General features: G+C 41.9%; 1 protein-coding gene across 1 annotated transcript; it reads right to left on the bottom strand.

Moving 5' to 3' along the window:
• Positions 1 to 321: 321 nt before the first annotated feature.
• RAMAC (RNA guanine-7 methyltransferase activating subunit) lies at positions 322 to 4,367 on the bottom strand. Its single transcript, XM_075506145.1, has 3 exons — positions 4,261 to 4,367; positions 2,337 to 2,511; positions 322 to 695 (listed from the first exon to the last, which is right to left on the bottom strand). The coding sequence occupies exons 2-3, from the start codon at positions 2,501 to 2,503 to the stop codon at positions 506 to 508; spliced, it is 357 nt and encodes a 118-aa protein (XP_075362260.1). The 5' UTR covers positions 2,504 to 2,511; positions 4,261 to 4,367; the 3' UTR covers positions 322 to 505.
• Positions 4,368 to 13,171: the final 8,804 nt, after the last annotated feature.

Genomic DNA, 13,171 nt, shown 5'->3' with positions numbered 1-13,171 from the left:
AAAATATTTCTGTAACAGCATCTCTTTTCTCAGTTTTAAGGCATCTGAAATTCAAACCAAACTGAGCTTTTCTCACTATCAAAAGCCAAACTACAAAATTCTCTCCAGAGAAAGACACAGTATATCATCAAAAAGAACTGTCTTAAGGTAATGTGCCACTGCTACAGGCTGCACACAAACCACAGCTATTTTCCCCTGACCTGTTGTGTTTTCTAAAATGTAACAGAGAGAAATCTCAGTGATGGAAGAAATAGAAGTGTTCTAGTATGTCTTCAGACAAAAGAATGAGATAGAATTTAGATCTACAGACTCTAAACAAACTCTGTATAATACACTTTTATTATTCATAAAAGGTATTCCCTTTTTCAATTCACACTACAGATAAACAGCAATGGACTGTAATACTGAGTCTTCAGTTTTCTATAAAATTGTGGAAAAATAAGAAAACTGAAGTCTAACTGAATCTGTTACATAGCATTACTGGACTTTCAAACCAGAGGTATCATCAGTAGGGATGGTAACGAGGCCCTGGGTTGTAGGAGTTGTAGCCATATTGTCCGTAGTGGGAGGAGTACGATTGTCCTTGTCTGTGCTGCTGGTAGTTATTACCCCAACTTCTTTCTGGCCTCTGATTAGATCTATAGTCACCTTGCCAGTTGTATCTGTCCCCTCTAAAATATCTACCATCTTGAAACCTGCAATGAAAAGAAATGTCAACAATTCACACAAATTGTGAGTTTTTAAAAAGATGAAGATAATGAACTCTTAAATTTTACAGTTTTCATGAAAACTGTCATGTAACTGTTTATACACTCAATTACTTATCTGTTTTTCTGACAAACTGATGAAAACATATCTACAGTCATCTGAGATCACTCATTAATTTCTTCCTACTACCCAACACGCTATTCGCTAAGTGATGGAAGGACTGTCTGTTTCCTAACACAAAGTATTCACGGGCATTAGGTGAACTGCTCGAACTTTGAATAGAGACTCAAACAGACCATATATCTAAAAAACAACCAGAAGATACATCTGTAGCTGTATCAAAGCCAGGTTCAATCTAATAGCTTCATGGCTGAAAGCTGTGGCAAAGCAGGCTTAAGTACAGTTTAGCTACCTAACAGCATAGAGTCCTGGAATTTGCATATCCCCTAAAATACATACTACCACTGCTTCATGGTCTCTTGTAGATTCCCGTACTCAAGAAAGTGTATCTTATCAGTGGTATTTAGCCATTGTTCAGTCTAAATTTTGGCTTTTCAGCTGTATCTCGGTTCCTATTAACACTTGAGCTGCCTCACAGTCATTTTCTTTGGCTATCTCAATGGTGTGGTGTAGACAAACAACATTGACATGAGGTTCACTTTGTCACCAGACTGTAGATGTAAGAGTTCATTAGTTCAAAGAACCACAAAGTTTTGTAAGAACATCTCCTTAAACAATCACCTTTTTTTGTAATCCATAGAAACTGATTCTGTGTTTAACTTAATGACAAGCTTCTAGGGTGAGAAAAAGTTAGAATGTTGTCCTTCTTTTCTTCAGATAAGGCACAAATCCTATGTAGATTTTAGCTAAGAAGTCTTCCCAATTGTTAGTTGGACTGGAGTTTAACTACTTTATATTAAAGGCTGATGCTAGTATTACCAAACATACTATACGCTGTAATCGTTGTTTTTCAGTCACACAAAAATCAGATGTTACTGTCCAGAATTCAGTAAAAAGCTGCAATTACATCCTGAAGAAATAATTCAAAATATTTTGCAGTAGGCAGGTAACATTGCACTTGCTAGACAGACTGGATGATGGATTTTACAGTTACTTCTACTAGATAAAAGAAATACAGGCTAATCTAACAAAGTACAGCAAATATTTAGGTTACAAATGAAATGTTTTTCTAGACAGCTAGCAACAGATAATCACTCTATTAGCCTGTTCCTTTGCACATTTTCCTGACGTTATTATCCAATGGAAGATAGGCTGCTTAGTTTTGCAGAACTCCCATCTTTCCCCTCTGGAAAAATGTTCCTGGCTGAGCAGTAACAAATCCCAGGGCAATGGGTTCGGTGGCTCCAGCTCATTCCTTACTAAAATCCGAATTACTTAATACTTTTATACACAATGCAAAAACTTGGACTATCAATACAGAGAAGACGTAAAACCTGGTAACTTTTCAGAGAAGACTAGTTCTCTTAAACATAGTTACCTATGAAGTAACAAGAAGATACTTCTATTAAAAGAACAAATTCCTATCTTTCTTCTGAAATAAATGATCATTTAACTATGTATTTGTGAAACTACCAAGATTAAAAGAAAAAAAAGAAAGAAATCAGTACCGATCTCTGTTTCTCTGGTTGCCACCAGATCTGCTTCTCCATTCTTCAACTATAGGAGGAGGATCTGCAGGGCGTTTCAGATATTCTTGGTATTCTTCATCATCTGATGTGAATCGATGAGCAAACATCTTTTCGTAATCCAGGGGCATGTCAACCAAGGAAGTCATTGTGAAAACTTTAAACACAAACACAATAAAAGTGGCTTTAGCAATGTATGAAGACTCTTATTGTAATAGCTACCAAAATCCTCTTAGGGCAAATGAAGGACAATGAAAAGCTACACTCAGATTAACACAGCAGATAACTTTTCAGCAGACAGCATAGATGACTGACTCTTAAATCTTGACGATCTAAGACTGTAAGTAACTCTCCTGAATAGGTTATCTCTGATGGAAAGCAATTCCAGTTCCACGTGCAGTCTTTGCACATCCATACTGGATATGCAGACACTGACCTGTCTACACACTGGGATTGGTTTTAAGGCACTCTATCCACACAGGAGAAATTCAGGTCAGATTAATACCTAATATAGTCAGCCATTACACAGCAGCATCTTTGAATCAATTTTGATAGACCTAGATTAGATGAGCTGTGGTAGAAAGATATGGGACATTTCTGAGGGTTAGCAATAGAAAAAAGTATTTCTTCAGAATGCACTCCAAATCTATTCCTAATCCATTTTTGACAGCACAAACATTACTACAATCAACTTGAAAAGTTTGCTAAGGTAGAATATCATGCAAAGCCTATGGATACACATAGCCAGCAAAGCAAAATAATCAGATTTATTCATAATAATTTATGTGTTAATAACTCAATTCAGGTAAAGGAGAGCACCTAAGAGGATGTTAAATTACCTCATAATATGCCTCTCTGACGGGATTTGTGTTTAAGGCCTTAGTTTCCTTATTTACCTGGCTATATATGCATTTGCCCTTGAGATGCTGCTGCTGTCTAGTACTGTCCATCAGTAAAAGTCTGGCCCTAATAGCAGATGCTGAGAAAGGCCTACTGTTTTAACAAGCCCTGGGTAATTCAGAGCACTAAAGGTCTTTGCCTCTAGACTTCCAGATTAAGCTCTTCTGCTGTCTCCTGAAGATTTGCAGGCAGGACCACTATACACCTTGCAAATTGGTGGGAAGGAAGGAGACAGGTTTCTAATGGACTGAGAGCTAAAATATATACCCTCAATGACCAAGCCCAATTCTTCGCTCCGCTGTACCCATGAGCGGCTTGAGACTAGGGTAAGTGGGATGTTTATGGGGAATACAGCACGCTACTTGTTCTGTAGACTGAAATCCCCTTTCATCAGCTTCAGAAAGTTCAGTGTCTGCCGAACTCCAGAGCCCATCTGCAGCCTTCCCCCTTCCACCTAATGACACAGAGTAAATCCTTCTGAAGCAGATGTAGGAGTTATCCTTGCAGGATGTCCAGTGACTTCATCCTCCTTTTTTGGCAATGAGCTGAACTCGTTAGTTTTTATTATCAGCTATCTCCAAGGAACTTCGCTCCTCAGGGGCTACCTCAGCCGGGGCGAAGAGGGGGGTTAACACTGGGGACCCACCGCATACACTACAGCCTTCTCCACAGAGCAGCGGGAGCTGCTCCCCTCACCATTAATAATTTTAACATCAGTATTCATCCTGCGGGGGCCGGTAACAGGGGAGACCCTTCACCTTCCTCCGCCTAAGGCCAAAGGAGCAAGGGACGGGGCTCACTCTCTTCAGCAGGGCTCGCGCCGGAGCCCGCTTCCCCTCACGGCGGGTCGGGCCGGGGCCCTGTCCCCTCACAGCGGGCGGGGCCCCGCTACAGCTCTGGAAGCTCCGGCCGGAGCCCGCCGCGGGAAGAGCTGAGGGGAGCAGCGGGTCTCGGCTTCCCGCCACCCTCCTCCCTCACAGCCGCCCCCCGCCGCCGCCCCCCTCACCCTGCGCCGCAGCCGCCGCCGAACCGCCGCCGAAAGCCCTCCTCTTCCGGGCCGGGCCCCGCCGCTTCCCCCCGCCGCCGGGGCGGTGCCGCCTCAGGCCGGCGGCTGGACGCCGGCCTGAGGCGGCACCGCCCCGGCGGCGAGGGGAGGCCCATGGACGATTGGATTGATTCCCCAGAATTAGGATTTGGTACAAAGCACGCTGACATAAATGGTATTGAGATTTGTGGGGCGCTTTCCTTGGCTCCTACGCAGGTTTTAAGGAGGTGATACCTGAAATATTTGGATTTTAACAGGAAGGTGCAACTGAAAAAGGTAAAGGGAATGTGGCGCCTACAGCCATAGCCCTGTGGCTGTTCATAATGCAATTTCAGTGTATTTCAGGCATAAAAAAGCTTAGAGATATGTTGGCTACTGTGTGAGGAAAGCAAGATAACGTGAAGCCTTTTTGGCAGCTAAATAATTCTGCATAAACCAAAATAATTCTGTTTTGGCGTCTGCTTCAGCAACATATTTATGCTCCCACCTGGTGCTGTAGATAGTGGTTCATCTTGTCACCTTTAATACATGTGAAGTTATGTGTGAGCGTCAAAACTTTTCCTAAACGAGGTCCTGTGCACGTAAATAGCTAGAGGCAGGGAACTGTACCTCCCCTCCCCTACTTCTGCGACCCTGGGTGTTATTACTAATTTATGAAGTGCCACAGCAGTTATTAACAGCTTGCTGCCCAGAGGATTTGCAGTATGGGGTGTTGCCTCTCTCCTCTGAACGACTGGTGGCATCAAGACCTTCCTGTAGCAGAAACGGTGTTGGTGTCCCTGTTCCCCTATTTGCCTTGTTTCCACAACGCTGATGTCTTTGCATTGCTGGCTATTTTCCACAACTCCTAAGCCAATGATTTTTAAATTGTCTCTCATGCTGTGTATAAGAAATGGATTTTTTGTAGGACCCCTTCAGAAAGGATTGGTATTTTATAAGTCAACTAGAGACTCTGTCGCTCACAGGCACTAGCAAAGCATAGAGACTGATAATCAAGTATGTCACTTGAAACAAAATACCCCAGCAACAGAGATAGTGGTATCCAATTCTCCAAAAATATTAGACCACAATAAATGCCCTTTGTTTGATATAAACAGCAATAATTACAGTCTGCTGTCCTGCGTGACCTGTAGCAGGAGTGTATTGTCACTTGCAGAATAGAAATGATGACCTCAATCCAAACAACCTAATGCAAATATCATAGCCTGGATAGCTAGTTCTAAGCCAAACAAATTGTCATTGAGGCTGAAAAATAATGTATTTTAGTTTAAGTTTTCCCCATATAATCCCTGTTCTACTGACTGCCCTTTTAACATGGGGAGAAGTAAGTAGGATTTTATTTCTTCCCCAGACATGTTTCATTCTGACCACTGGATATTGCAGTTTCAGGTGTGTCTACAGAGGATTTCATGCACAAAATTAATGAGATGATCCTTAATAAAAGGGAGATACTTCTTTTTTTTGAGGCTCAAGTCTGCTGTTTCATGGGTGATGTTTTTTATTAAAAGACCAAACTTAATTTAATATTAAACTTTTATTTATAGGCTCAACTCATCCATACATTTAAGCATGTACATAATCTAAGCATATATATAAGTTCTGTTGAAGGCATGGGCCCCTTGTAAATGCTGTGAGCAGTGTACTTCACAAATTACAGTTTTGCTAAGGTGCTCTCATCAGCATATTCCGCATAGAAGAGCACTTGCAGGGTATGGCTAAATCAGAGTGGTACATAATTATATATATCATATATATTTATATATGATGCTTGTGCTTTGGATCTTTTCTCATGACATGTCTTTATGACTGCTATGGGTTATAACATCAAGAAGGAGATCATGATCCGGGTGACAATTTCCTAAGATTTCTCATAGATGTTATACTGAATTTCAAACTGCATGTAAAAAAACCAAAGTGACAGGTGATTTTTAAAGGAATAAAGGCACTCAAAAATTAATATTGTCACCGAGTAGGACTTTCAACACCCACTAAATGCCTCACATAGCACATACCTAGATAGTAGGTGCCCAAGTACTTAAAAGGTCTAGCTCCAAGTGTTGTCAAGGCTGAGGACTTGATAATCCACTCTTGCAATCTTTCTGCTCACTTCAAGGTTCTCTGGGTAATTAATGTGTTGTTTTTGTTCAAACACAATCTTGTAATCAGCATCTCTGAAGTCTGTAGTGTGATAAAGCCTCAGAGGGTTTGCTTTTTTTCCTGTGGATTTCATTATGTTAAATAACATACCGTTAGATGAAGTCTTATCTTCTAAATTTTAAACTAAGAGTTGTTCCTTTTAGTCTATCAGAAATTAATGGAGATTTTGTAGAATGGATCTTCCTGACTGAACAGAGGAATATACACTAAAACTAGCAAACTCTTGTTTGTCTTGAAACAATGGAAAATGACAGTTCTTTTTATAATTATTTAGTCTTGGTAACTCTTACTGTTCTGTCACAAGATTTTGTATTTGATGTTTTACATAAATCCTCAGCTTCTGGATTCGTGTGTTTTCATTATACTCAACTTTCATTTGAAAATTAATTTCTAGCCCTTGGACACTTCCTGGGAAAAGAAGTAAGTCTGCTGTACAGCATAACCAGCCTGTACCAAGAAGCAAAAGGAAAACATTATTCAAGTTTTATTTGTTTAAAATCTTACATTTTTTGCAGTTTTCCATTTCTTTATTACTAGGTTCGTTGCTTTATCTCAGTAGAGGTTGACAGCTGTGGCATTTTTAATGAAAAGTCAGCATGTATCTCGGTAGCAGGAGACAAGGAGAACTAAATTTTTTGTGCATTTCTATATCTTTAAACAGGAGGGATCCTTTTACTTCAATGTTAATATCTACCTTGAGAAAACAACTAAGGAACTAACATCCCTTGTAATCGGGGCCTGTCTGATCAAGGGAATATTCGCCTATAAACGAATAAGCAGAGAAACCTCCATAGGTTGTTATGGATCCTGCTGGGGGGTTTTTAATAACAAAATAATATATCAGATAATATTTTAGTGAAAATGTATTTCTCTTCAAAACTCTGATTTTATTTCTTAGCTTGCCGAATCTGCTTAGTGATTTCCTGCCAGCCAGTTCCCCTCTCCCCACATTCTTTTTTCAGTGTCTCAGTTACAGTGTAACTGAAAGCCTGGTTTGTTTGTACAACGAAACCTGGTTTCCCCAGATAATTTATTCTAGGAAATGGTGATGTCTGGCACTGCTAGAGAGAGCAAGACTTTGTGCTCTGGCGAACGGCAGGTACAAAGGGCACGCGTGGCAGCCTCGTTATTGATTACACACTCAAGGAAAGCTGTGTTTCTGTGGGCACAAGAGGCTGTAAGACCACGAGGGGACATCTGAGTAACTAATGACCGCAAAGTATTTGCTAGATCATTCATTGCACTGAGAGATAGGTAAGCAGAGATACTCTTTAGCCAATCTGCAGAAATATTTGGAGTTGTGCTCTTTCTCTAGGACCTCCTGTGCTCGGAAGATCAGTTCTCGTCACAGGGTATTACTCCTTTGGCTGGAAAGGATTATTGCCTAGACGAAGCTCACTTAAATAACAAGAAAGATGGAGATATAACAGCTGTTACTGACAAATGCCTCTGAAGCCCGTGCAGTTATTCTGTCAGATCTCTGCCTTGCCTTTGCCATTATATTGCACAATATCGCCGAGCTTCGGAGTGTCTTTCACACACCTCCATATGGTATTGTAAAGTGAAGTCCGTAAAGGAACAGACTGCGCCGTTTCTACCACCTTCACTAAATTTAATACAAGAAATGTTTCCTTCCCCTAACAATGACCTTTAAATGTTAATTGCCTAAAAAAATAACATTGTCCTTTTTTAAGAAGGTGAAAATGCAATTCCTGGTGCTTGATTGTGTTACAGAATAACCATTTTGGTGCTGTGGGGCCCAATTCCGTTGCATTAAGTTTACAGCAGTGTAACACTTGATTAGAAGGAATTTATTTCTAATTTATGCCAGTATGAAAGAAGGCATTTAATTTTCCTAAGAGCTATTTCTGTTACCAGTCTTTTAAAACTCACAGTCACATTAAATTATATTTCTAGTGTATTGTTCTTAAAATTAGTGCAGAGGTGGTGTTATCTGACTGTAATTTATACATATCTATATACATATATACAAATTAAAAATCACTACATTCTAGCTGCCTTCTTTTATTTTCACCTTTTAAACTGACTAAGCCAGCTGTGCCCTTTGGGGTCAATAAGAATGAATCATTTTTATTATTTTTGCTCTCTTAGACAGTAATTACAGAGTAGTATGCTGTCTCTGTTTTTTAATATTATGGTGCCATTTTAATCCATGGTGCAACACCATTAACTTCAGCAGAGTTACACTAGAAATGAATTTGTCCCCAGGAGGCTTTTCCAAATGTTCAGTGCTTTCCTCATGATTAGCCAGAGGAACGGAGAAGAAGAAGGCAAGACAGAGGGCCCTTTGATAGGAGGAATGTAGTTCAAAGCGAACTCTTGTTTCTGCCATTCATGGTGCTCCATATGTTCCTCATTTGGGGTGGAGGTGGGTTAGACCCCGTGAGGCACACATGCTGTGGCTGAAGGGCAGGCAGAAGTTTTTACATAGCACATCTGGTGCACAGGTTATGTTCTTTCCCAGACATAGGTACCGTACAAATGGAAAAAAGAAGAAAAAAAAAGTGGGAGGAATATTCAGATACTTAAAGCATACTTCTGTGGAACTGCTTGAAAGTCAGCAAATGGAGTAGCCAAACGATAAGATATCAAACTCATCATAATCATCAGGCTGTCTCAACTCCAACTCAGATGCTTTTTAGATGTCAAGTAATCCTGCAAGTGGGGATGTATGAATCAGTGCTACCACGGATTGCCTATTGTTAAGATAGTTGTGAAATATAAAGGAGGTACTTGCAGAAGTTTCTAGGACTAGATTTTATTCATACTCAATTTTCTTTTATAGTTGGATATTTAATTTTAGTTTGGGGTCATTTCTCCTGTCCATATCCAGTCTAAAACATTCAAATCTGCTGCAGTATGGAAACAGCAACTTGTAAGTTAAAGACAATTTAGTAGCACCTAGCTGAGTTTAGAAGGGGAATTTAGAGAATTTCCTCTTTGCTGTCAGGGAGCAGGGAGGGACGGGGAGCCGACAGCATGGCCGGGGGGTAGGGGGCCCATCCCACAGCCCCTGGGCAGGGCTGGCCGGGGACGGCAGCCAAGAGCTCAAAGGGCAAGACAAGTTTGTGGGGACGAGACAAGTCCAAGGCAAGTCAGAAATTCAGTCCATGGGTCACTGCACAGATCAACAGGGTCCACAGCCAGGCACAGCACTGCCGCTGCACAGCTGGGTCTGAAGCCCGGCACAGCCACGGCAGCGCTGGGCAGGGACCGAGGGCCCAGGGCTGAGCTTCCATGAGCCCCTGTGCCGGAGGCAGGGGGGCTGGCCGTGGCAACTAAGGCCTGTCAGTGCGTTCAGGGCCCTGACATGCACATCTGGTAACAATTTCTGTTATGTTTAAATCAGAAACTCAGATCCTTGCAAAACCCAGGATGCAGCAGAAGGAAGTAGTTATGCCTTTTTAGCAAATGTCTAGCGTTTCTCCTGGGTTGGATAGGTTACGCAGTTTGCATGTTGCACGCCAATCAGTTCCCTCGGATACCAAGTCAAATATTCAACCTCTAAAGAGGATACCTGGGTCTCCCACGTTACTCCCAGAGCCTCCCTTCTCTGGATGGTGACATTCCCCAGGCACTGGAGCATTGCCCTGGGGCTCCTTGTGTGGGACTCCCGTGTCCTCTCTGAGGCCCAGGTTTGAAACCTGCCCTTGCCACCAGCCCTGCAGATAGATGTGCAATGAGGCCCAGCTCACGCCCGTCCTCCTGCTTCAGCGTGTCAAAGCCACTGCAGATGTGTAAGAGCGTGTTCAGGTTCTGCTAAAGGCAATTAAATACAACAGTATTTCAGTGTTTTGTTCCCCCTCAAGGCTCAGGTCACTGGAACTGGTCCAAGTAATGCTCCCTCCATTAGATACTAAACATGGCTCTCCCCAGATGGCTTTACCAAGAAGCTGTTAGTTAGCACAGGAATTTGTCTCCCTTCTTTCTCTCCTCTTTCCATATAAGGAGAGTTCTTGAATGTTCTCTGCAGTTCCTCTTAAGTTTAAGGGCCATTAGAGAAAGCAAGGGCTGAAGTATAGGCCAACTTTGTACTATCTCAAGTTTGGAGTGTCTTCTTAATCTGAAGTAATTTTTTTTTTAAATTGTAAACCGGAATTTTCCAGAGTTACCAATCTGTATTGAGACCACACTGTGCTAAAGTGAAATAAGGTATAAGTGAATTAGCTGAGCTGCAGAGAAGCCTGCAGGATTTTCCAAAGCTGGACTGAGCAGTCTGCTCCTTGGTCTGACGTTGCCTCACCACTGCCGTGCGCTCCCCTGTGCATCCCTGCGTGCTTCCTGCCCTACACAAAATCTGGAAACTTTTTGGGCAGAGACTATCTTTTCATTTTATATTTGTGCTGTGCTGGGGCTGGTGCTTGTCTGCAGGTCTAGGTCACCACTACTCCTAGCAGTAATAACTCTCCCTCCTGTTGCTAAATTAGGACTGGAGATCATTCTTTCCAGCAGAGAAGGGTTCCTAATCTTTCAGGAGATTAAGCTGTGGCTGCCACCGCTCTGTGTCCCCTCCTGCCCTCCCTGAGACCTCTGCCTTGGATGTCGAGGCAGAGCGTCCTTGCCTGCCCCAGCGCTGCTGTAACTCCTTCTCCATCTTCGCCCCAGGCTCCTGCAGCAGTTTCCTTTCCTGGAACCTTTCCACAGTGCCGCTGTTCCTGTGGCCCTGCTCACCCTCCCAATTTCAGGTCTCTCTTCACCACTTTCTTGAGTTGTGGCTGTTTCTTTCCCATCCCTGCACCGCCTGCAGAAGCCGTGCTGTGGTGGCAACCAGCTGCTTAGTGCGCTAGCGCTCAGCTGAACGCTGCTTTCTAATGCTGGTTGGGAACCAGTGCAGAAGAACATGCTGGCTACTCGACAGTCTAAACTGAAAAAAATACGGAGATGTTATCTTGGAAAATGCAGCGTCCTGATAGAGCCTCTGATGGAGGCTCATTAAAAACAAGCTCAGAAAATCTCACATAAATGAAAACCACACAGTAATTTTTGATGATATGTTGAATGTGATTGTTTCATATTATGCTATGGCTGCTCATTTTAAGAATAATACAGTTATTTTCTTGGTCTTAAATGCTGGTGTGGGGATACCACAAACTTCCCAAGTAAAAAGTTTAATTAAAAAGCAAATGTTAATCTCCAAGCAGTAGCATCTGCAGCATATTGCAAGATAAGACTTCGCCAACCTGAAAAACTAAGCAAGATTCTAATTAAATCAGGGAAAAAAATGATGAACTAGATATACATTTTATTTAAGGATGGCAGTTACATAAGATATCAAAGATCTCATGGTTGCTATCTGATGGGAAATGCTGCTGCCAGATCTCACAGACTATTTCCAGGGAGAGAAATCCTTGTTCCACTGGTTCCAAGTACTGTTGTGATTTTGCCTTCAGGACTTTGCTGTGGCTCTCCATTTGACTCGGAAGTCACGTCGGTCCTGTTGAAAGCTGCAGATGATCCAGTAATGAAGCAATGTGTCAGCATGGTATGAGGAAACACCGTACTTCGAGTGCTGCCATCTTTCCAGTGAGGCACAAATATAAAGTCCTGACTATTTATGGTTATTAAAGGTCCCAGCGCACCTTTTGAAAAGTAAGGCTCTTAATCCCTGTGTGCTGGCCAAAATCTATTTTCAGTGATGCCACTCTGGCTATCAGCATTTCCAGTATTGTTCCAGATAGAGATGGCGTTGGCCATTGCATCCTGTTCCAAACTGTGTGCTGGGCTCCTCTCTGTTTTGGAACAGCTGATATTTTCCAGAAACAACCATGCTTCAGTGGTGTGTGAAGTGATCTTTATATATCCCTCACTTGTCTCACAGGAATGGAATGAGGACTAATCAATTATGACCGAATCATGATCCCAGTGAAGTCAAAAGAAGGGTTTTTCCCATTGGTATCATGGGGGCCAGGGCTAGCTTCTGTGTGGATATTATTGTTTTGAGATACCTGCACATAAAAACAAATGAAAATGCAAAGCATTACCTTGTTGAAAGTGTCTGTGTAGTGAGAATTCCTTTAGCTGGAGAGGAAAATGCATTTTAAAGGCTGTTTCCTCAAGAGTCTAGTTACTTGTCACAGCAGGCGTTATTGTGCATGAGGAAATTCCGGTTCGTTGAATGTGGCTTTAAGCATGTGACATTAGTTGGCTGGCATTTGTGGCTTTGCATGTCCTATGCGTTCAAAATATGCTTTGTTACGCTTTCAGGGCTGGCTCCCGCTCTTTTCCCAATGCAGCTAATGGTGTGGAATTGTATCGCAGAAGCCATGTTCTTAAAACCATCAATAATGCAGCTTTAAATATTGGAAGAAAGTTGAATACTGAGTAACAATAGCTACAGGTTATTCTCTTTGACCAAATGTTAATTCTTCTGGGCAAACAAACAGAGGATCTAAAAAAGAGCAACTCTGGCTAGATTTCTAAGAGACTACAAAATATTTCCTGTTTAGATCTCCTGTCACATGCCACTTACAATGTCACATTTCAAACTGTAAATCAATTTACAAGTTGGACAAGTGATATCACTGAAAAACATTTTTGCAGGATCACTTAACTTCTTCCATGCAATTATAATAATAGTACATCTCTCGTGCAAATATAGGAAAGAGTGGTCATGGACTATTTTGGGAAAAGCATACTCACCAGATGGATATAGAGAGAATATTCAGTCAGCCACTGAGGAGCAGAAGAACAGTAA

Source organism: Mycteria americana, chromosome 6 (genome assembly GCF_035582795.1).
Source record: "Mycteria americana isolate JAX WOST 10 ecotype Jacksonville Zoo and Gardens chromosome 6, USCA_MyAme_1.0, whole genome shotgun sequence".
Lineage (NCBI taxonomy): Eukaryota > Metazoa > Chordata > Aves > Ciconiiformes > Ciconiidae > Mycteria > Mycteria americana.
Note: the sequence above shows the minus strand (reverse complement) of the source record. Positions and strands in the feature narration are given on the sequence as shown.